This window comes from Netta rufina (genome assembly GCF_964035555.1).
Source record: "Netta rufina genome assembly, chromosome: 28".
NCBI lineage: Eukaryota > Metazoa > Chordata > Aves > Anseriformes > Anatidae > Netta > Netta rufina.
Genome location: NC_140152.1, coordinates 1818460 through 1844206, shown reverse-complemented (window position 1 = coordinate 1844206; position 25747 = coordinate 1818460). Strand labels below are relative to the sequence as shown.

Genomic DNA, 25747 nt, shown 5'->3' with positions numbered 1-25747 from the left:
ATGGCAGGGGTGGGACGGGGTGGGCTTCGAGATCCCTTCCAACCCAAACCACTCCATGGTTCTGTGATTCTATACAATGTGGAATTATTCAAAACGCACAGTGTAAGTGCTTGGCCGTTGAGTTTTACAACTAGCGAATTCTAACATTTCTTAAAATATGTGGAGTAGCTTCATAACTTTTGTATTTCTTAATTTGTGTGTATTCTTGTTTTAATAAAATAGCTGAAAATCCCAAAATCTTGTGCTCAACAATTCTGGCTTTCAAAACTACAGCATCAGCTTCTGGAAGCTGACCAAAGGCCTAATGAAAATGGAAGCAAAATATATGGAGGCAGTCTTACTTCACAAATACAGATATATGTGTGGCAAAGTCTTTAATAAACGCTGCAATCCAAAAAACAAGCCTTGGCTCTGTTTGAAGTTCTAGTTTTTCTGTAAGGTTCCATGCTCCTTTTCTAGTGCAACGAGCAGCTCAATGCAGAATTTCAATGGCACGGCACTTACACTTCTGTAGAAAACATTTTTATTTAACGTGGAGCACACATACTGGACCTGACAGCTGCATTTACAACTACACTCACCATCCTTCTACAAAGAGATTAAGTGATAACCACCAGCAGCAAGTCTGCAAGAGGAGCAGCCTCCTGCAAACACATCAGGTGTGCACACTGCTGCATTCACAAATGGCCACGCAATTCCAGCTGCTCCGCACTGGGTTGGAGCAGGAATAAGAGATGCCAGCACTCTGCTGCCCAAAGAAAATGGTCTCACAGGAAGAGTTGCTTGAACCCAGTATTACCAAGATTATTCCAAAAAGCAGCTGAATTCAGTGATGGGCATCACAGCTCCTAGCTTTGGACAGGAGGCAACCATGCCTGTTATTACTGCAACGGGATCACCTAACTTCACCTGGCAGATGTCTGAGCCTGGACCTTTCTGTAAAACATCTGTGTGTGTGCATGACTCATTCACGTCACTACATCCTCAGCCTCACCATGCCCTCACTTCCACTTCTGTTCCTTCTCCAGCTACAAAAGGAACCAAATTACACAACTGGTTCACTCTCAGAATGACACCGACAGTGGAAATCAAGAGCACGGTGCTTTCCATACAGTCCCTCTTGAGGGAGAAGCACAGCTCCATGGCACCGTCACAGACTTCACTTGGGAACAGGACATCCAAAGTGCTTCTCTGCAAGTGCTCACTCCAGCCTGTTAGGAAGACAGAAATCACTGAGCGACCCTTCTTGCTGCCTGTGCAACAAAGCCCTCAGGATGAAATCACTCAGATCCATCTAGATTTCCAAGTTCCTATCAACAGCCTTCCCCTACATTCTCATAAAGGGACATGAGACAAGGCAGGATGCAGATTGCTAGATCACATCCTTCATATAATTAAGTTCCTAGTTCCCAGCCTTACACATCTCCTGGCCAAGGGATTCAGACTGACAGCAGGTGTAGTTAAGTGTGAATGGACCCCTTCCTATTATCTTCTCAAAAGCTTCTGCCCACAAAGCTAAGAAAACTGTAACTGTAGTGTCCTCACAGTTGAGAATCTCCTGCTCAGCTTTCCCTGTTGCTCTCCTTCTTTAAAGTACGTTGTACCTTCAATTTCTTGTATTTATAAGAAATACCCAAGTTTATTAGTGTTATGCAACACCACATCAAATGCTTTAGAAAAGCCCAGGTGAATGGGAGTTATTGCCTTTCATGCATTCATATATTTTATTTATAAAGCATTTGTTCTTATCAAAGAAACCCACCAAATTGATGATACTACCCATGATAAACCCTGTGATAAATCTGTGACAATCTGTTATAAAATGTGTTTAAGCCATTTCTATTAACCTCCATATCGTTCGTTACATTTGCTATTCAACATCTGAAGAACAGTTCTTTCTGTTCTATGTCTCATGGGGGTCAATCAGAAAGCCCGTCACGGCTCTTCACACTGCCCATCCCCTTGGAAGATGCTGCCTCAGCCTTCTGCATGGGATCTGATGCTGCCTGAGGTCTCCCAACCTCAGCATTCTGCAGGGGTAAACGTCCTGCCTATCAAAACACCTTGTGTAGTGGAGATGAGATCTACAGGGTTAGAGTTGCACGTCTCACATTCCCCTAATACACATATGCCTATTACTGCTATTTTCCACTCATACTGATGAGTTAGGGTATTTCCTACCAGAACTCCAATTCTAATTATGCAGTTACACCAAAGAGCACGTTCGTCTTCTCTGCTTTGTACCTGCTACCGTGGTCACCTCCATGTAATTGCCCTTATTCTCATCACCCATATTTCTTTTTGCTGAACATGCCACGTTCTCCCAGTAGCTTAAAATTAAGTCTCTATTCCACCTCACAGCACCACAAACCCCCTTCCTTTCCTGATTTTTCATATGTATCTTTTGTGGCTCACCAGTCATCCCCCACCTCCAATTACATGCTAGCTTTCCACTTACTCTTATTCTCCTTTAATGTTTTGGTGTGACTTTTTTTTCCAGCGCATTATTTTGCTTTGCTTTTGCCAGGAATAGAGACTGATGACAGCGTTGGGAATTTCAAAGAAGAAGCAACTCCAACTGTCTTTCACATCTACAGTTCACCTTCTAGTCTTGGCGGTTTCTCTGAACAGTTTCTGTATAGCTGAATCAATCCACCCAGCTGACACTATGCACTTGAAGTATGTTTGAGTACCTTTTTTGATGCCAACGCCACCATAAGCAGCCCCAAGCTCAGCTGCTTGGTCCCACCCTTGAACTGCCCCTTCAGTAGCACGTGTATGTGCATCCCTGTGGGACAACACTGGAAACAGATCCAGCAACTGATTCAGGTTTAAAGTAACCCTAATAGCCGGGCTTATTTTTCATTTAAACAAGCCCTATCAACTTGTATCAGCACAAATAAGATGAGGGTGGAGGGCTGGTACACCAGGACCATACACAAAGCACACCCTTGGAGCCTTAGCTTCTAAAATTTCTACTTCTTAAAAAAAAAAAAAAAAAAAAAAAAAAAGGCAACATGACAACATGTCATTTTAATAAATTAATGCTTTCCCACAGCTATTAGTGCCAACAGTGGGTAACTGCAGCTGCTGCAGGGAACTTCTCATTCAGCTAGCTCCATAAGGAGCAGGTGAAGGACAGGCCTGGGCTGCCAGCTTGAGCTGCCACAGCAGCAGTGGCCAGCAGCAGGTGAGACGATCCTACTTCTATCACCTACACTGAAACATTTCTGAGCAAAAACATTTCATCCCTATTCACAGGACATCACCTGTGTCTTCCTCCTCTGGATCCTGTGAGATGCTCAGGATTAGGTAACACCTTCATCACCAAGCAAAGGGGCAATATGGATTATAGACCTCCCATTCAGCCAGCTTCCTACCCCACAGCTGCTAAGAGTGTTGCTGCCAGGGCTCCTTGGTAAAGACACCTTCCTTTTGCTGCACCCAACACCCAGCAGCTACAAGACTGTCACCCAATTATTCTTTGTAGAAGGCAAATTATGTCAGGCTGCCTTAATGTCACCAATTCAGCAAAGCCTGTCTCTTCCCCTTCTTATTCTTTCTTGGATGTGGTCTTAAAAAGAATCAGCTTGCATTATTCCTTCGCCCAAAACCAGGATGCATATTGACAGACTGGGAAATCAGATTCCATGCAGGAGATACTAGCTAAGGTCAGTATTCTGCTGCCAAGGTCAGTATTGGCAACGTGAATGTGGAGAGGCCAATTTCAGGCCAGACATTCTTTCCTCAAGGCCACCAGCAGTCCAACAGCATGCGAGGCTCTATCCTGCCCCACCGAGAGAGCTGCACTCCGAGGAAACGGGAAGGAAGGCACAGAGCTTCAAAGATTCAACCAAGCTATGGCATCACTTGTGCCGCCTTTGAGAATTACTGTTTTAATAATGTAAGATGCGAATCAGGACAGCCAGAACACTCCTTAGTAACTGTATGAGCACTGGAGACACCCCTGTCCAGGAGTAAAGGGACTGGTTCAAGTCCTTGTAAGCCCTCTGTGTGACAGGACAAAGCACAAAGACACCAGAGAACGTCATACCTCAACACCTGGCTACAAACCTTAACTTTGCCTTGTTCAGAAAAGAAGCACTTAAGACATGTGGGCAAGGCTCAGTATGCTTTATCTACGCTAGCACAAGAAGCCTGGATTTCTATCCTGGAATCCAGTGACAGGGGTGGGGGTAGTAGGGTCGGATGGTGCAATCGTGTTGTGTGACATGGCAAACGAGGTCATTCACTGCCATTTCAATAAATTCAGTCGTTCCTGAAGCTGAGTTGTCTTCCTTTCTCCATTCCTGCAGTAAGAAAGGATTAAAACATTAAGGCCCATGAAATATTGTACAAACAGAAGGGGAAAATAGAAAAGCTGGTCCAAAAAGAAATGAGAATAATTTCCTCAATAAGTCACTCAAAGATGTGACAACATTTTGATCCCATGGAGAAGTGAATGGGAGGTGCTCCCTGAAAAGGGGTGATAAAGGGGTCCATTACAGGACCACTGCAGAAAAATACTAGGACACAATACATAGATGCAACTATTTCCTAAAGTTATTTCAAGAGAAGTTTTAGAGAAATTTGGATGTTAAATTCTTATCCAACTGGAGATGAATTTTCTTAAACCCCGTTACCTCGCTCATCCCATTACTGTACTATTGTTAAAATAAACCTTAAGTTTATAAAGTTTTTTATAAAACTATGAAGTTTTATAAAAGCTTAGATTTTTAAGGACATATATCTTTGTGTTACTTCTATACTGTGTAGGTATATGGAACAGAATACATGTGCATATAAAGCAGATACACAACATGTTAATACATACAATGAACAGAGATTAAAACACATCATAAACAAACTATATATAAATACAGTATACAAACATTTCAAAATATGTTGCAGTATTAAACACCAGCCAGCCAGCCAGGCTGGCAGGAAAGTCTTGTGGCTTTTTTTTTTTTTTTCCTTTTTTTTTTTTTTTTTTTTTTTTTTTAAATTAGTTGGAAACAGAAGTGCCAAGGTACTAACAGGCCCACTCCTGTTCTTACCCCCTACCATCAGAGTGGTTCCAAAGGGCATTTACCAATATGGTGATAGATGCTTTATATATAAATATACATACACACATACAGATGTATTATGTGCATGTGTGTGCATACACACATATAAATATGCATCTCTTGAAAGATGCAAAGCAGAAGAAACAATCTGGGACAAAGAGGTAAGGTAGGATCACAAAAACAGATCACTCGAATTACAAATCTGCTTTGACTAAGACCAAAACCATTTGTGCCATGACTCTATAGAGAAGCACACAGGCTTACTTACCATAGCCATATGCAAACTGCAATACAGCCTCGAAATCCTGAAAGCGCGTGTGCACGCTCCTTCCATGATACCTGAGCTGGAGACTATTGAAGTCTATGCAAAGGAAGCAGCTCAGCATTGTTTACACTGACTCAACACTGCTCCTAAGCCAAACAATTTCTGCTTTGCTCTCCATTTTGATCTTTCTTTGTAGCATGCACGGGCTGGACTTGGGGTCAGAATCTGTTCCAACACATTCAAACAGAATTTCAGTTAAAGTAAGTTTCAGAAGTCCACTGATTACTCAAAGAATTCAGGAAGTCCCAAAGCTATTTTTATTAAACTCAGTGAAGTTCTCCATAAATTCTAGATTAAGTTGAGAATATGGTCTTTAGTAAGTGCTCCAGCTGCAGCTCTGCAGAGAAAAATCAATCAATTCTGAAAAATTTAACATTTATGGTGTTATATACTATACTATATATTACTACTCAAATGAAAAAAAAATGTATTTGAACTGTGACAAATTTAGTTTGAATTAATTTTGTTGCAAAGGAAGGTATTCAACAATGTAATGTTAGTAGAAGTATGTTCTGACAAACTAGATTCAGATTCCCATTTTGCTACGTTCCCTGCCTTTATACGTAAATACTTAAAAAACAAAACAAAAAAAAAGAAAAACAAAAAACAACTTATTTCACAAAACAAAGAGAAGCACCTGCTATTCACCTTCATTCAACTGCATTGGTAACACACACATGTAAAAATACTACCCCAAACATCCCACACTTCCTTTCAATCTCCTACTTTCAGAAAGTGATGAAAGCATACGGCAGCTTAAAAAAAAAAAAAAAAAAAAAAAAGCTTCAAAATCAAGAAGCAAAATAAGAGGAAATAAGGGAATAGGCAGGGCCCCTCTGACATCCAACTTCTGTGCATGCTGGGGAAGCATGAGAGGAATGACAAAGGGACAGGGACCAGACTTGAGTGCTTTCCTTAAACAGCTTTTCCTACCACAACTGTTGGAGTCAGAATCCTGAGCTAGATGCACCATTAACATGACACAGGAGGAATATCCTTGTTCTAATATTCTCTATGCTTTTTTTTTTTTTTTTTTTCTTTTTTTTGGTAAACGATGGGAGATACAGAAACAAATATAAAGGCAGAATGAACTTTGTTCCAGCTTGTTTCCTGAAGTACCAGTGAGATGGAAATCATCATTGTCTAATACCTATTTTTTGGGGGGATTATTTATTGTGGAAATGGAGGTGAAGTTCAACAGTAAGGGACCCCAAGAGCCACCACCACAGAGCAAGTGGTAGAGAGTCCAAAGCCAGGGAGGCCACAAGGAATTCTGCAAAAAGCGAATCTCCCTCGAGGGTTAAGGGGTCTAATCTTTTTTTTTCCTTCTGCCTTTACAAGAACAGCCATTTCTCACAGAAGACACACACTGCACTTGGGTATGCTTTCTTACTAAGCATTCTGTACGTTTTCCCTCATTTTTCATTGAAAAAAACTCTAAAACTGGAAAATAAAATGGTCATCAGTATGAACTTGTGTAAAGTGAATCACATAGGACTAACATGCATCGGGAAGAATTACACGGGAGTTGCCCTAGCTTCACCCAAAGAAGGTGGCAGGAAAGGTCTACAGTTTTGTGCTGCTGATTAGGCATTCCTGTTCGAGATGGATGTTGCACATACTAATGGTAGCATACTGTTATACTGTATACTCACTATAAAAATATGCTGATTTCTGCTCTTTACCAATTCAGAACAAAGAATAATTTCAACTTGGCAAGATCGCTGGACTGAGGAATTCCCATAGCAAGAACAACCAGAAACGCAGTTTTCCACAGTATCAAGATGCCTGTGCTGACTTGGCAGTGCTATCCATTCCGTGTTACCACAGAGTCACAGAATGGTTTGGGTTGGAAGGGACCTTGAAGCCCACTCTGTCCCACCCCTGCCATGGGCACGACCCCCCCCAGCAGCCCAGGCTGCCCCCAGCCCCATCCAGCCTGGCCTTGGGCACTGCCAGGGATGGGGCACCCACAGCTCCTTGGGGCAGCCTCAGCCAGGGCCTCACCCTTACCATGCACTGGACACTTCCCCCTGTCCCCCCTCTTATTTTACATCCCTTTTTGAAGGAAGTCAAAGTTCAGTTAACAATCAGAGCCAATGTCTCAAAGGTATGGTAACTACCACAGCTCCTCCAAACAAAAGGATAATTTCCACAACCGAAGAACAAAGCAAGGCACCACCTGCTTTAACTCAGTAGGGGCCAATTTAAATTTATGAAAACTTTACAAGATTCTGTGTTGGCAAACAAGGGAGTATTATGGTAAGTTACTATCAAAGAGAGCCTGTTTAAAGACAATGGCAGTATACTATACTTCAGTGACACGGTTCCATGGGCATTTCTGAACAAGGCCTAGCAGGCCGCGAAGCATCAGAGCCGAAATTGGACAAGAGGAACCAGAATATGCTGCCTGACCTCAAGCCTGCAGGATTCCTTGTTCTCAAGGGCTCTCTTCAAAAGTTGCAAAACAAATTTCTGAGTAATAGTATAGCTGGGTTCTGGTTTTTGTTGTTGTTGCTTTTTTATTTTATTATTATTATTTTTAAATCAGTAAGGATAAACATCCTAAGATGGAGAGAACAACTTGTTTCCTGAAAAATAAAAAGTAAATCATGTGCCTTCTTTTAATTCCATCTTTCTAATAAGGTTACAAGTAACAAAATCTTTAGTGAAGCAAGCTTGATTAGCCTAAGTCATGAACACAGTTCATATTCTTCTGAAAAAATGTCAAATTCCAAATTGCACAATAATCCAATTCCTGCAGAAAACAAAAACAAAAAAACAAAATACGAACGATTAAGTAAAAGCCTAATACTATTTTGAAATACATCAACTGTCACCATAGATCATTTAGAAATATCATGAACATGTTCTAAATAAGCACTTAACAAAAACAATAATGAACATGTAGCAAAAAAATAACAAAAATCCTTTGCACTATTGACAGAAAATTTCATTTAAATATTAAAACTAGCGTAAAATATCTAGGCTTTGTTTTGTTTAATTTTGAAAATACCTTATAAGAAAACAATACTTGTAATTCCATCCACAGGATTCTACAAAACTGCTGCTTCATTCATCAAATCTTTGAACCGTTTCAATATGAAAATTCCAATTTTTCAAATTACTTAAAAATCATTGCAGAGAATTTCCAAGCACTTGAATTAAAGCACAACCAAAGTATGAAGTTGGTACATTTTTGCAATTAATTCTAAAATAAGTTAATTTACATAAATACTCTCAAAATAACACAATGGGATTCAACTTCATTTTAGACATTTGGAAAGCAGTGTCATACTTTATTTAAAATAAACCCATGTAAAAACAAAGTTTAAATGAAAATGGTACCTGAAAAATAAATTATTTGATATAAAACAAATCAATAACTTAAAAACACACTAAATATACAAAATGTTTAACCATATACTGTACAGTATGGAAAACAATTGATAAAACCTTCTGTCCCACAAACAGATTAATTTATAAACAAAAGATTACATAAGTTAAGGGAAATGAAATCAATAAAAAGACTAGAAGTACAGTATTATTCAAAGTTACTGGTCAAATAAAGGTTTATACCAACTTATGTTTCAAATGTCTCACGTCATTTTCTTCTCAATGACCAAGTGAAAAAGTTCAGCTGTACCACTGAAAAGTTGCTCAAAAATGTTTAAAAATAAGGAACAATATGAGAATAAAGGTTCTAAAATGTGAATGCTACCAATTTTTTGAGGTTTCAGGTGGCAGTGCTACTATTACTGATTTTCCATCATCATCAACAAAATAATTTAGTGCTGAAAATTCCACTCAACAGAAAAATATTTCTAGTTAAAACCTTGGAAATCTTTTACCAAGTGTAATATATAATAAATAATTGCAGCAAGACTGAAGAAAACAATAATGGATTTGAAGTGAAATCTACTCACTGGGTATGGTGTCTTGTTTAGAGATCATAAAGGCTTCAGCTGGATTTTAAATCATGCAGAAGGAAAAACCAACACCTATGGTTTTGTTTAGTTTTGCTACTTAAGACTATCACAAAAAAAGCAATCACAAAACCAGTGCTGTAACTGCTTAACCTGGGAGCATGTATTTTCAGGAATTAATTTTAATTTTCATTTCTGCTGGCTGTGTCATGGAGAAGTTGCACATGACAGGGGTACCACCTCTTACCAAGTAAGACTGTCCCCTTTCATGACCAGCAGTTTTTTTTTAAACAGAAACCTAAAAAGGTATAATAAACATATAAAGTCAATGCTAGCCTTTTGATTTTCATATTTATCATTTTATCATGCGAGTATTCAGCACTCAGATGTGCAGAGGAATTAGAGAAATTTGCCTAAGGGACAGAAGACAAATTTTTGCCTCCAAATACAAAGATTATAGCACCTAGGGTGACAATATTGGGTTTTGGGAAAAATAAAAAAAAAATAAATAAAAAATGAACATAACTCCACTAAGAGAGCCAAACGGAGCAGTGTTTTCTTATGCTAAATGTGGATTTGGTCCCTTCACTCTAAAGCTATTCTTAGGAGCCTAAGAGGCGAAACGTCATCACAAGGTGCTTTGCTGACAGTGTTACAGAGGACAAACCTCCTCCGTTTGCAAGTCAAAATATGGTAGGTTACCTTCTGAGAGAGGTAGCACTAGGACAAACAGATCCGTATTTGAGCTTTGTGACTGAACCAGGGGAACACCGTCAGTAGTTCGCAAAAAGCCATATGTTAAAAACCTCCCACGTCCTTCCATTTTTTCAGGTAGATTTTGTTTTTCCAGAGAACGTTGTTTCAAGAAGCCGTTTCTTTTATTTTTTCCATGTTTACTTTGTTAGAAAAGTTGATGTGGGGATATTCTCAATGCGTTTTTTAAAAGCACAAATGCAACTACGAACTACCCAAGAAGTTGCTTTAGTTATTCTGGTTTAGAATATACTGAAAAAGAAATCTCTCCTGAAATATTTGAAGAATCTCTATTTTATTAACCTAACCCAGAACACTAAAGCAAAGTAAAATTTTAATGGCTGTTTAAGGACTCTAAGGACTAATCATTTCCAAAACTTAACATTCAAAATATTTGATCTTAGTTGTAACTGTTGAACATCCTTGCTGTAGATGTAGGTATGCCAGTTTATTGCAAGATTCCAAATCGCTTTGTATCAACGGTATTACTACAGAATTTAACACCTCTGCAAAAATTGGTGTCCTCTCCATGCTGATACCCATCAGTCCTTTGGACCACCACAAGCGACCATAAGCTGGCCAACTGACTGCAGTGAAAAGTTTGTCCTATTTTAGCGACCTGTGTACCCCCAAATATTCAGTGTTTTTCACATTATGACACAGATGTACTGAAAAAAAAACATAACCAACCAACGGGAAGGAAAGGGCTGTGCAGACACACTGCTAGGGGGATGCTGCTCTGGACAGTGATGTTTCCTGACTTCTCCTCCCACCCAAAAGGACGGATCCTTAAGGCCTTCTCAGTCCCAGACCTAGAGCAGAAGCGAAGGGATGGGCACAGCAGGCAGCAGCTGTGGGGGCTCGGGTCCCCTCCCTCTATGCAGGAGAGTGGAGCACAGATACTCAGGTAAACCAAATTTATGATGGCGTGGCTCGAAGAACAAAAGCTCAACACTTTAGTGTACAGACACCGTCTAGAATGGAATCACAAAAACTAGAAACTCTATGCTGCTTTGATTCTGCTCGTGTTTAATAGCTTTTCTGGTGTTGCCATCCCCTCTTTTGAAGGAATTGTATTCGCCTCTTCCAGCTTACATAAGCTGCACAGCAACATCAGAGTTTCCTTTTCTGTATTTACTGTGAAATTTCCCTATGTGCAAATCGTTAACAATGTTTAAACAGTGATTAGGCTTGTGGCTAGCTTTCTACACAGGGCTGAATTCCATTCATAGTGGAAATCTGGGAAGCAAGTGTAAGTTACTGAGCAGGAATAAGAATTTATCAATAAATCAACAGGCTGGAATAGACTAGTCTGAATAAAGCCTCCAAATAATTTTAATTTTGATACAACTTTTTTTTTTTTTTTAATATTTCTACATTTTTTTTTTTTTTTTTTTTAGTTTTTATTCTGCATAACACAACTAAAGCCCCGAATATCTTCAGAGTTTTGAAGTGGTCTAAACCACCATCAGGTCAGTTCTGCTCTGAACTACACATTGTCTCATTTTAGAGTGAAACTCCACAGTCCTGAGAGGAATGCAGACCAGACCGCTCCTGTGCGGCTCTGGAGGCAGCCCCAGCAGAAGTTTGGCAGCCATGCTCTGGCCTGGTTCCTGCACTGCCAGATACAAGTATTTGGAAAAAAAAAAAAAAAAAAGTGGAGAAATGGATAGATGCAAAGAAAGAGAAGGGAAGTAGAGCTTCCCTTTCAAAAGGGAAGTAAGAAATTCTAAAGCTAAAGGTGCCAAGCAACAGTTCCAGCCATTTAGCTGGTAAAATTTCCAGAGGTTCTGAAGATGCTTGTCTTAATAAAGCCCTGAGGCCTGGTCAAGTCCCGATGTACAATCCTGCCCTCGCTCAGTGAGCCTTTTCATTGCTGCAGAGGCCAAGCCAAGGCTCAAAGGTGAAGATTCGCAGTGCAAATGAGATGGCTGCTGCCCAGCGAAGTGAAACCCCAGCAGGACTCATCGCCTGGACAAATGGAAAAAGCTACAACAGCATAGGCTGTTTTTTGCTGAAGTGCTAAGCATCCACATGCAGAAAAAGTTCTTTTTACAAGAGCAAATGAGTTTTGCGTGCGAAGCAAACAAGTCCATTTGAAGATAAAGCCCAGCTGAAGCATGGCAATACATCACTGAGCTTCCCCTTCCTATCCCCAGCTGGCAGATCATCAATGTCATAGTCGGGGTACCCTCAGCTTGAGGAAGACATCCAGCCCCCAAGCCTCCCTCCTTTTTTTTTTTTTTCTTTATACTTAAGAGATGCAGATAAACTTCACTTTGTTGTCATATTCGCCAGCCTGATCAAAGCGTATCAGGGAAGTGGTGTCATCCAAAATGCAGGTGCATGAAATCCAGATTAAGCCCTTCAGAAATCCTGGCACCAAGAAGACATCACCAGCCTTGAAGACACCATAATCCTCTTCAACATCTACACACAAAACACTGCAATAGAAGCATGGACAACTATGTGTTGTCACCAGGAACGATACCTGAACCTACTGAAGTAACTGTGCGCACCCTGCGATGCTCCTCAAAGTCCACAGAGCACTCCCATAGCAGCTGTGCCCTGTAACACATCTCCAGCATGGATCATCAAATCCAGTTCTTTAGAATCTGATCATAATGTACTAATCTGGTCATCAAGACTTTTGAGTATTCTCTGCCTTGTTGAGCCTACTGCATCTCATGAGAAAGGCTTGAGACTGACCCTTTGTACGACAAAGATCTTGTAAGGCCAGAGATAGAAGTATCAACTGAAAGGAACTTCTGTATCTCAAATAAATCAATAAACTTGAACTTTGCATCCTTTAAACCCTTAACTCCCTGAGGATTATGGAGACAAAATCACTTTGGAAATGGGTAAAATCAGGCAGTAGCTGGAAAGAACGGTATGCCAGATGATGTGATAAGAAAACCCAATTGTTCTTACCTTTCTTCTTACCAAAATCGTTGACAGATTACTTGGTACTGGAGTTTAGTTTCCACTTCCTGAAGTTTCCTTTTGCTCTTTACTAATCCAATGTATAAGTTATTGTTTAGGTCCAAAAGCATCATAAATACATTCACTTTTTTTCTTGATTTCTACTACTTATGCCAAATATTTATCGACTGTGAGAATGGTGCAATGTACGGACCATGCACTTCTTCCACCATCAGCTCTTGATATTTAAGTAGGATATTTCTTTCCCTTTTTACTGACTCAAGAGGCTGCACTCTGCTCAGGTAAACGGCCTAGCAGCTGCTTTCAGATCAACTATCAACGGCGTCTGGGATCAGATGTTTCCTAAAAGAGAAATTGCCATACTGCTACTAACAGTATCCCACATTTCTATCTTATTTAGCAAAGGAATAGGAGATGGAAAGATGGGGAAGCAGTCAGATGACACTAGAAGCCTCCAAGAAAAGTTAAAATAAGTGAATGTGACATTTGGTGAGCTTACAGTAGCGTACTGCTGATACATGCCTGTAATAACTGTAGATGCAAAGTCATATTCAGGGTGTCATTTGTTGCAAGTCTGATCTCAATCTAAATCCTCTAATAAAGCAGCAGCTCCCATTTAGTTAGAAAAATGATCTTACATGAAATAAGGCAAGAGAGAATTACAGGAAATTGGAAACCATTTCAGACTCACTCTGGTGGAACAGCGGAGTATTGAGGTTAAGAGGTGATAGGACACAGTAAGATTCCTCTATACTATCCAGTTGGAACTTGGGAGAAATCCCAACAATGCTTCTGAATCTCTTCTTGTACACCAGAAAAGGATCCACTGAAGTGATAAATAATGATAAATCAGTGGAAACATCTGGAATAGACAGCCCAGAAGTAGCTGGCAGACAGCATGCTTGGGGTGAGGAGTCATTCGGTTGCAGTTTTACAGACCACCACCATACTGTCCCAAATCTCAGGCTGCCCAGGTGTCTCAGAAGACGAGAGAGCTAACAGGACTGGCAGGAGTGGCAAGGCAGAGTATGTTAATGGTAGAACAACACTTAAATTCATTGCATACAAGCTCAAAAACAGTGGGAGGCTGAGCACTATGCCAAAGCCTATCCATATTCCTTCAGGCGTGCCACAGACAGTTCCAGAAGCATAGCAGCAGTGGTTCCTAGACAGTGCTAAAGGTAATTAAAAGAGCTGGGCAGCTAAATCAGCTGCTCTCCAGCTGGGGTGTGCAGAGATGCTGATGCAGACTTCTTTGGGCTGCACAAGCCCGCCGGTCCTGTTGCAGGAAGAAGAGAAGCAATTGCCATTGCAAGGCAAGGTCAGCTAGGGATGGAAATGATACAAGCAGACAGCACGGATCAGCCGCAGGAATGCAAAAACAAGCTCTGGGACTGGCAGAGGTTCACACAAAAAAGAGACACTGCAATAGAACTGACCCAATTTTCACATTTGCCCTATTTTTTGGCAACTGAACATAACTCACAGCCCTGAGAGCTGCCCAAGCTAATTCTCTAGTCATGCACAGTATCCTTACACAGCCTTTACCTGATAGAGTAATCCTCCTCGGGCTTCCTACTAAAGAACACCTGTAGGGTTACATCAGCCTGTGGCACGTAGTTTCTATGTGACAGGTTTATTGTAGTGCTCTCGTTTCACAAACCTTTTTCTTCTACTCATCTGTCAAAGGAGTAACTTAAGACTCTTTAAAGAAGGACTACAGTTCTTTAAATCAACACCCTTTGAAAGCTGGACACTTTGTGCAATACTTAGCAAAAAAATAACAGAAAATAAAAAACAAAACAAAATTTGAGCAAAACAAAATCAAATTTAATGTTCTTAAATGCAAAAGTAAAAACAAACAAAAAACACAAAAAAGCAAAAGAAAATTAACAGAAACAGAACAACTCAAAGTTTCAAGGCAGTCTGCAGAAAACTTGGGGGATTAATCTTTAAATCTACAAATCAAAGGGTTTTTTTGTTAATATCTAACTTGCAAGTCGTAAGTACTTTTCTGCTGAGTGTTCAATAAGTAAAGCTAGTTGTCAAAACAAAATCCTATTAAAATAGAAAAATCTAGCACTCATTAGAAGGGATGCGAGAAATACAATGCTCAAATGTTTATAAATGTTTTTTCTTTACAAAACAGAACTACCAAAGGAATTCAGACTATAATGATCTTTGAAAATGAGTATCTTGCTGCATTATAATGTACCAGTAAGTAGTGCACCATGCATTAAATATTTGGACAGAAGAGATTCAGTTTGATAAAGTAGCAACATATATTCACACTTTTTTGGAGTTTCATTTTGACTCTGAAATCTTCCCGGAGTTTCTTTGAAACTCTTTGGTCCATTCCTATTAGAAAGTGGGCTTTAAAAGTAATGTTTCTAAAACCTTTGAATTTGACAACTTGGCCACTGCTCAGTGTGCAACTTACCTCATCAATGGTGTTAAAAGTTATGCTGGCATGCTACTACTTACAAGACCTTGACTTTATAAAGCCTAATCCTCAACTATATGTAGCAATGAATATTAATTGATAAAGCAAATTTACTGTCAACTAAAACATTAGTATTTCTCAACTTTTCTTCCATACTAGTGAGTCTGGGATAAAGAAGGTCAGGGGAACGGGTAGGAAAAACAACAACATGAAAACAAGAAAAATTAATTAATTCAGCCTGATAGCTTTAAAAAGATTCCAGTTTTTGCAGACAACATTCAATGGAACAAATGTTAGTCTCATAAGTGAAAGCATGCTTCAATTTTACCACCATCCAGAGGGTCTAGTTAAATGCAATCTACTTAAGATTTCAGGGGATTTTTTTTAACATGTTTTAAATGAAATAACTTAAAGTAACTTAAAATTGGTCTAACATTGTGGGATTTCAAACATTTGAACATGTCAGTTGCATCCCAGAATATAAAACCTTTTTCACTTCTCATTTAGACTAAGACAAACACTTGTGAAAATTGGCGCAAAATGAGTTTTACACTAACAAAAATGTTTCAACTTCTGTCACTCAATTATCTATTCCATACAAAAAGCACGAGCAAGTTATTTGTGGGACTTGTTGGTTTTGAAGGAAACCTGTAAGATTTTGTCCCCCAGGCGGTAGCCATTAAGACTTGCTATGGCCATTGCAGCTTCTTCATAGTTTGTCATGGTCACAAAACCAAAACCTTTGCACTTGTTGGTGTTGAAATCTCGAATAACTTTCACATTGGTAACCGCACCAAAGGGGCCAAACATCTGCCAGAGGATTCCCTCATCAGCATCTTGACCAAGGTTGTAGATGAAGATACACCAGCCAGAAGATGCGTTTCCTGGAACATTTACACCAGAAAGCCCACTCATGTGATCTACACCCATAGGAGAGAACCTAGCAAATAAAAAGCACAATATTTCATGTAAAAAGTTCAATTCAATTAAGCAAATTAACTTGAATGGGAAGCAACTGAGAATGAATATTTTCTACATGGACATCAAAACTGCCAGAAAAATGTTTACCCATTCAAATTAACAATAAACCAAATTGACAGCTGCCAGGAAAAAAAAAAAAGTTAAGTATTCCAAGTACTTTTCTTTATCAATAGGGAACTATAATTAGAAATAGGCAGGCCACAGAACAGTTGCAAGGCAAGTTTATGTAATCACCTTCACAGGGGACCTAGATTGATCTCTGAAGCTCAGCTAGGCTGTTAAGAGCGTTCCGTGGCATCAATGCAGAATTGCTCAAATGTGAAGTAACAGGCAACACCTCCCCAGAGGCCCCAGCTTGCTTCAAGCCACCCTCTCCTATTTCTTTTGCTCAAGGGGGTTGCATCCAATAAGCCTCCTTTTCTTGCCTCTACAATAGCACATTGGGAACTCCTAAGTTAAGGGTTTTCTTTGGGTTTCGCTTAGGAATAGAGTTTGTGTGTGTATTAATTTCAATTTCTTTCTGCGGAACAGAAGAAAACCTACTCCCTTCTCCACCATAAGGCAGCAGGTGCAGGCAAACACTCCCAATACCAGCAGGTTACCGAGGAAGCCACAGGCATGCACACTCTCAGCTATTAGGTAGCCAAGGAAACATTAGCACTTCCTCAGTCAATTCTCGGTAGCTGGGATACCCCACATTTCTAGCTACAGAATTTAAATTTTGGTTTATTATTCCTTAACACCAGTTATGCAGATGATCTAACTGTGGTAGCTTTCAAATATAAAAAGAGTGAACCACTTTAAAGTGTACAGTTTTAAAATTCAAGTATTTCTGGTTTTCTTCTTATTCAGTTGACACCAACTTCATACTCTGAAAACTCATCTGACTTTACTGAATTGGACTTTTTAAAATCACCTACCCGCTCTTCCTAAATCTAGCCCCCAGCTTAGTAGCCCAGCAGTAATTCTGATTAACAAAAAGCAAATAATTTTCCTTTTTATGTCTTGCTTTGTGTTCTTTTCTTTTCTCCTATAACCCACGTATCTAATTCTCCTTTCATCTTCTATTCCTGGACTCCATCCTAGAAATTCAAAGCTTTAGAACATTTCAATGCAATATTATGGTTGCACAGCTAAGCACTCAAGGGTCACAAAAATCATGTGGAATTTAAAGTAGAAAACCTCAGCTGGATCCCTTTTGCTCGTGTATTATTTAAAAATGTGAGGTCACATGATTGTAGAAATATAATTATACTATACCAGGGGTTCCCAAACTGTGGTGTACCACTCGTGATATGCAAACCACTTAAATGCGGTACACGTGCTGCTTTCTGCCAAGAACATGGCGGTGGCAGATCCTGATTCTCTGCTGACCTGGAGAAAACAGGGAATGGATATCTGGGCAGTGAACACCACTTTCAGTGCCAAGCACTTCCCCACTGACTTCTTCTTGCCCTGCATAAAGACAGGAGCTGCTCTTGCCTTTACAGAGAGGAGAGGGCTCAAGGCAACGTGAATGAGAAGGAAGGGGAGCAGAGCTGCAGCAGCACACACATAGAGGCAGGGAAGTCAGCTCACAGTCAGTGTGGTGCTTAGGTGGGTGCACCCATACAAGAGAACCACTAGGTCATCATCTCCCCCAGCCCAGGCTCCCCGGTGCTCCAGGAGAGCTCACTTCTTTGGACACCTGAGCGAGCAGACCCTCCTGTACCCAGAGGGAGCCTGCTGGTACAGACACCTTCCCCTCCTTTGCACTGTAGCTTCTGCTGGCTGCCTGGGGCCAGGAGAGCTGCCACGGCTCAGCCAGGCTGCAGCTCAGCTCCCTGCCTGGTGCTGGTGTTTCTAGAGCACAGTGCGGACAGACCTGAGCTCATGCTGCACATACTCACTGCTGCTGCCACTGTTGGCCAGCCCCGAGCAAATCCAAGTTTGGGAATCCTTGTACTATAGTAAAACTGAAAAAGCAGTTAAGAGTATCAGAATGTGAATGAAATGTGCTAACCCATGTGATTTGATGATTGTGACATCTTATCTACCGAGTGTTCGTTTTGCTTTTATGTGAAGATGTTCCTGTGTTTGCATGCTTTACACACTTGGTGTTTTTTTCCCCAGACACCTTCAGCTCTGTAACGTCTTTCTGTTTGAGTAACAATCTATTTATGTTAATTCATATCTGCAAAACGTTCATCTCAACAGATCACCAATCTTGGGTTCTTGTTCACATGTACAGGGAGCAGAAAAATCACTAAGCTCAGAACTGCGTGGTGTTGGTTCCAGCAGACAGTGTAGGGCTGAACCTGCCCACTATGAAGCCTCGCGCTCTGCCCACAAGCCCAGATCAACAGGTCATCAAGAACTGAAGACAACTGTAGCAGAAGTGTTTTGGGGTAGAAAGCAGGCAGACAATAAATCTAAAATACCTACTACATGCAAAATGATTTAAAATAGCAAGTTCCTCTGTTCTTTGAAGACACTAATTTTCCATTAATTTTCAAACATTCTCCTCTTTCAGCTTTTGACTTGCAAAATTGTTTCAGGTTTATTAAAAAAAACAAGGTAGAGACACCCCTAAAAGACTTGAAAAGGCACTTGAAAAAAAAAAAAAAAGGCACCAAACACCACCATAGGAAATACCACAACACAATCTCTCTTAACCAGATCTAACGTGACTCTAAAACAAAACTATACTTTGCAAATATACTTAAAAAAAAAAAACAAAAAACAAAACACACCTTTCACAGGAGTTTCTGGTTGGTTAAAAAGCAACCATCAAAAGAACTTGCAGAAGTGTCAGTAAGCGTGCTACAGGACTAGACCTATAAAGAAGTCTAAATCTAGACTTGCATCCAGCCAGCAGAATCGCATAGTGTCACAGACCTCTGCCACTGGTGCCAACACTCACACAAGGAGTAGAGCTCCTGCTGTGATTCAGCTGACCTGCTATGTCTCTGCTTACCCTGGACTAACAGCCTGACAATGCAGGAGCCAGGAGATCTCGCAGCAGCCTGGGATAACAGCCCGGACCCAGCCTGGCAAATAGCAGTGGACACACAGTACCTCGTTGCCCTACAGGAAGAAGGTTTTTTGACACAGCAATTTTAAGTATACCTTTCCAAGGGTCATCTTATATTAAGGATGTTGAAAAGACTAAGCCTGACTTAAATAGATAATACTTAAGCTCACACAGATGCAAGACACTTCATTAATATTGTTATTTGGATAACCTCAGCCTTTCAATTTTTGCTGGTATCCTCATTTTTGTTATATTTTTGTATCATCTCCCTCGTATTGTTTTTCCAACCTTCCCAGAGCATCTGTAAAAGACGTTATCTATGGCCAGTTCTTTTAAGTTGAACTTCTACCAACTTGAGAACATTAAGCATCAACGCAGCGTTAATATTTTTTATTTGTAAGCTTTTACTTTGTAAGCTTCTCATTGATATGAATGCCCCTTTTCTCTACTCTTATGAAAGACACTAACTCATTTAATACATTTTAGGAATCATTTTAAACATGCTAGAGCACATTATCTCAGAAGTGACGTTCTTAAACTAAAAATTTATTTTTAGTTCTACAGAAGTCCTATAAATTCTTTTTGCTGAATTCTTCTCACTGCAATCTGAGAACAACTATATACAGCATCACAGGTGGGAGAAATCCCACTGCTTATATAACGGTAGTTAGGCTAATATTAAAAATTTCCTTACTGCTAAGTTGCCCTTTAACATAAGCTTGGCATTTTTTTTTTCCTGTTGAATCATTCCACAAATAACAGGAGTTAAACCAAACTAATACCGGTCACTTCCACTGTTTTCCCTCAACTTTTTTTTTTTATATCCCAATACAGATAGGAAGATCTACTGTGTACAAAACAGGTCTTGTTGAAAATTAATTGATACGAACTTGAAGCCTGAAGTAACCATGTATTTAACCCAACAGCCAAATTTCAAAGAGCAACACCAATTGAAATAAGGGCTTTCAGCATCACATTCTTATAGAGCTTTGATGAAACACTACTCTGGACAAAGTCCTCTTCTGTGCGGTCCCCAGTCCATGTAAGATGCATCCAAGCTACAAATTGGATTACCATTGAAAACGTGAAGATAACTTCACTGAAGTGAAACAAAATAGATGCTTGGGAGCCGTCCAAGCACTGATGCCAACTTAATAGTTTTCAAGGAGTTTGTGAACTGGATGTAAATGCTACCTAGCCATCAGAACCAGAACTCCTAACTGTTCTACCTCTCTGGTTTAAGGTCCTTACACCTACAAAATCCTCTATATCATCTAACAATATGGGGCTAAACAATGTAGACTCATTATATTTCCTATTGATTAAAGGATTATCAAGGAATAGCAATTCCCCTTCAGGCATCCTGGAGTTAATTCACAGGCTTTGATATCAACAGAAGTATTCCTATTCCAGAAGAGAGAACTGGCTCCAACTCTGAACAAGTCTGAAAGTAAAAAAAAAAAAAAAAAAAAAAAAAAAAAAAAAAAGCTAAACTGGGAATATTTTCAAGATTTTTTTTTGTTGTTCAGTTTGTTTTCTTTCCCTTCTTCTAGCATAAAACCCCAGTGAACTGTGAAAACATCGGACAACTAGGGGCCTTGGTCAAGATTTTCAAAATTCAGTCGTTAACTTCAGCAGTGTTCAACACCTAGAGATCCTCTGCTCTGCTTAATTAAGGAAAGCTTAGACTCAAACCCTTGGCCCAGATGTTTTCATCTGCCCTCCAAGCACAGTTCCATGTTGCAGCATCATCTGTTCTGGATGGAAACAGAGAGGCTTTTGGAACACATACCAGAATTAGGAGGCCAACTCAGCATGTCAGCAGGACAGGACACTAAGACCAGTTCCTGATGTGAGCCATAAGCCATAAATACCACAGGAACTAGAAAGGATTAAGAGACCATTAAGCAGAGGGTCTGAGTGATATCTGTAGGAAATTAATAATTACAAATTAGAGATACAAAAGGCTTAATCCTGGATTTACAGAGGTATGATGGAACAAGATGGAGTGTAATCAAAATGCCAGTTTAAAGTATTCAGCCTCTATGTGGCAGTGAACACAAGTGCAATTTATACAGACTGAGCTCTCTGGAAGCAGCTTACCCTTTCACCGTACTTTGTTCACTCCAGAAAACAAACGAGCCCTGGCCCAAGGCAAAGTTCCTAAGTTTTACCACAGTACGAATAGTTACAACTCAGTAAATTCAGCGTCCTTTAAGGAAGGCTCACTAGAAAAGATTTGCAGTTAGCACCAAAGGTGAGAAGAAAAAAATAGGGCTGTGGAATGGTGGCTGTGTTGGGCATGTGTCTGCGCATGCACGTGTGACTGAGGGGAGGAAGCATTTCAGTTCTTGCAAGTCTGTGACAAGACATTAAGAGAAACGGACAGTTCTCGTCTTGAAGTCAACTACTGAAGCTTAACCTCGTCTCCATAATGTATTCCTACAGAACTCCTACATAATGTATTCCTTAACCCAGAACTGCTCTACTATTACCTCTGCCAACCTGCGGTACTGAAAAATCTCCACCAGCAAGCTTACAGCTGGGAGCAGAAGGTGACCAGAACATGTTGACAGATGAGCCCTGGGAACAGTCTGAGCTACCAAAGAGGCGATGGAACAGGAACACCATGTTTTCTTTACTCTTGGGAAAAAACACTTGTGAAAACCCTTGCCTGTGAAAACTTAGCAAAAGCACACTAATAAAATTAATACTGTTCTTAATGGCACAAAGACCGATGAACAACTCGGTCATTACAATTTAGTTTCACCTGAACTATAAACAAACAATAGCCATTTTTACTAAGTGACCATTACACGACAGAATTAAAGTTATTAGCATTCACATTCAAAATAAAGATACCATCTGCGCTGCTTATCCTGATGCACCTTAATTCTGCTGTAAAACCTAAGGGGAAGGATGATGATGAATACATCCCAATTATAGTAAGGATTAAAAACGTGAGACAAACCTCAAAATTTTCCTAGGACCATGAAGCCTCTAGCCAACACAGCAGATAGATGTGCAAATTTTGGAACAGTTCACCTAACTGCCAATAATGCTTAATTTCATTAATTGGTGTGGCTTGGCAGGTGTGAGTGCAGAGATCTAGGTGAGTGCTTCAGTAAAACACTCTTATTTGAGGAGCTGCCTGCATTCAACTTGCTTGTGCTACAGTAGAAGAGAATCTCAGAACGCTTGAAGAGGGCCCGGACCTCTGGAGGTCCCCTGGTAAACTCGAGGCAAGGGGCACCCACAGCAGGTTGTGCTGGACGGGTTTTGAGCATCTCCAAGGATGCACTCCAGGCTCTCCAGGCAACCTATTCCAGGGTTCAATCACCCCCTACAGTAATAGTTTTTTTTTTTTCTTATTTTTCCTGTAAGACAACAGCTGCCTGTGAAGTACTTATTCTCACTGGAGCCACATTATGCCTAGCTGTTCTTAGAATGCACAGCTCTGCTGTGATCACAGCAATACTGGAACAGAAGTACTGCAGAGGATTTCTTGAGCATTTTAGTCCAGATTTTGCTGAGCTAACCAGGTCTCTCTGAGGAAAAAAAAAAAAGTGTGAATTCTCAACAGGGCAAGACTACTCTCACAAAATCTCCATGAACACACATTATTAAAGGAAGCCAATTACTTGTTTGCAAGATAGCAAATATAATGCATATTCCAGAGCACAGTCCGGCTATCAACATCCTCCTTTAGGCAACTAAGGCAAGTCAAATTCAAAGCAACTAAGGCAAATCTCTGAGGCAAAATGCACAATATCTTCCACAGCTCTGGAAGCAGACAGGATGCTGCAATTACCAATAATCTTCCTGAACTTACAAGGATTTAAGGAAACAACACCACACAGCTCAAGATGGAGGTAGAAAACCCACAGAATCTTAATCAGAAAGTTTTCTTAACTTAGTATGACACCCCCCTGCTGGAACCAATGGTTCAGAGCTTTAATTAAGTTGCCAAATCGTATCTACATTCAGATAGATGGACTACAGAATGGGGATCTGTTGAGACAGGCATCTGTGAACACCCATCTGGAACATGCTACTTTATTATCTCACTACACACCGAATTGTAGAAATGCACACCTTAGTGTATGTACCTTCATGTAATTAGCTTTAATGCAAGTTTTACAAGTAAGATTTTACTTTAAACATCTTTTAATTCAACGATTTATTTACATAACACTGCAGGACACGTAGTGCACTATGTATTCAATCACACATGCTGCAACGAAGAGATTACTGCACAGCTGCAAGAGTACAGTTTCCCAGATGGACACGGGAATAGCAGTACAGCCTTAAATGCATTATTCTTCCTAACCTACCTGAATCTTTGCGCCTGGTGATGAACTGGCCCTCCAAACCGTCTAGCTGGTGAATGACACAGCTGCGATAACAGTGCCACATTTTTGTTCTGGTTAGGATTGGCTGCAAACTTCACTGTAATGGGTTCGGAGGAACCTGGGGGTTTGTGACCATTGAAATTTGTAATTGCCTCTTCTGCTTCTGACCTTTTGTCAAACCGGATAAATGCGACCCCTCTGGACAAACCTTTTAACCAAACCAATAAAAAAAAAAAAAGTGAAGTTCAGGATAAACTCAAAATAATTTTGAATGTAAAAACAAAATGGTTAAAAGTTTCTACGGTCACAGCTTTCAAGTTCTCTGCGTTTACTAACGGTTCTTCAGCAGCTAGAGAATAAAGCACAAAATTAAGAAACAAAAGACAAATGAACACATTCATTTCAACTATAATTACTAGAGTGACTAACACTTATAATGTACTAAAATAAAAAATCCAATACGGTAATATTCCAAGAAAACCAACATCAAATGCCATTTCCATTAACCCCAAAAAACATTTTAAATTAATACACCCTCAAGAAGAATCCCACTGAAAGAAAATGAATCACAAAACCCCTTAGCTTTGATTACTGTATCACTAAAAAGCATTTGCAAACAAAATTTTCAAAACATTTTCAGCTTTCCAAGGCTTACATGCACTCCAGTTCACAGACTATGGCATGAAGGTATAACTAATAAAGTAGTTTAACCTTCTGTAACAAAAAGATCACAATTTTGTCTACATTATACTCATTACTTCTAGCTAGTACATACCTTATTTTTAATTCATTAAGTACTGAGTAAGAATTACCTATTCCCTCCGTAATTATATTGAAGCAATTACACTTGCATCTTGTTTCTATTTCCCACCACTGGCCATTAGATTTTGTTATCTTTTTGATCAAGGTAGAAGTTACGCCTTATCAGATCTTCCCCCTTACTTCCCCTTCTCATCTGTGACTAATCTGGAAATACTGCTTACCACAGGGAAGTGAAAAGGGTACATTCTGTTTAAATTTCATTCCAAAGCAGATGATATTACAGATAGAATAATTCCAGGACTTTGCCAGCTGTACTTCAGAAAGGGCTGTATCAAATATTTTCATATTGCCTCTACTAGAGGCTCATACAGAGCTATCTTCAAAGAAAGCTTCAAAAGTTACTTCAACTTATAAATTACGAAGTTGTTTCCAAGGCAATTGGACATTACTTCCTGCAATTTTAGAGAAGGAAATACAGCAGGACAAAACCCTGGTCATATGGCAAGCATGCTGAAGGGAACCCATCCTCTACAATGCCCTTCCTACAGACCCTACTAGGGGCATGTTTTCTTTTGGGGCACTGGGAGAACTTCCAGAAACAACAACTCATCTCATTTACTCAACGATGTCAGGTATGCAGTCACACAGAAAAAGCCTGCTTCCTAAGTCACTGCACTTTCTGAAGAGAACATCTGCAGAACAATGGTGGAAGATGCATTTGCAGAAGCCACCCTGTGGCTAGCACCACCTGTGCAAGTGGTATTCCTAACGTCACCTGGAAAGCAGTCTACCTGGAGTTCTTGGTGATTACTTTTAAAACAGGAGACTGGACCAGACCAGTTCAAATCAGAGCTGGTCAGATGATGAGCTGCAGTACAAGTCTTTCTGTGCCCTGTGCTGCAGAAGTACAGGATGGCAGCAGCACCCCCAGTCAGCAAGGGCTACCCCAAAACCTGGCATATGGTTGCTTCTCCACTTCCATGCTGTTCATCTTAGCACTTCTCACTTGATTTATCAGTTTTCATTTAAAATACAGTATTAAGTCTCAAAAGCTGGAGGACAATCTCTGCTGAAGGAATGTCTGAAAGCACAAAGGAAACTTTGTCCCAGTTGGGCCCAGTTCCAGATATGAAATGCAAATTTTTAAAGCCAAGGCATGGCTTCGTTCTTGAAGGGAAAG

The 25747-nt window shown here is 40.0% G+C and overlaps 1 protein-coding gene across 2 annotated transcripts in view; it reads right to left on the bottom strand.

Annotated features, from left to right (window-relative positions):
- Positions 1 to 11337: 11337 nt before the first annotated feature.
- ELAVL1 (ELAV like RNA binding protein 1) overlaps positions 11338 to 25747 on the bottom strand; it is a 44007-nt gene continuing 29597 nt past the window's right edge. The window contains exons 5-6 of one of the 2 annotated variants that reach the window (XM_084302804.1): positions 23788 to 24013; positions 11338 to 16399 (exon numbers count right to left, since the gene is read on the bottom strand). In XM_084302804.1, coding sequence (XP_084158930.1) covers positions 16075 to 16399; positions 23788 to 24013 — 551 coding nt within the window. In that variant the 3' untranslated portion in view covers positions 11338 to 16074. Of the gene's footprint in view, positions 16400 to 16458; positions 17815 to 23787; positions 24014 to 25747 lie in introns of those variants that run through there. The other variant, XM_084302805.1, reaches the window with a different exon arrangement.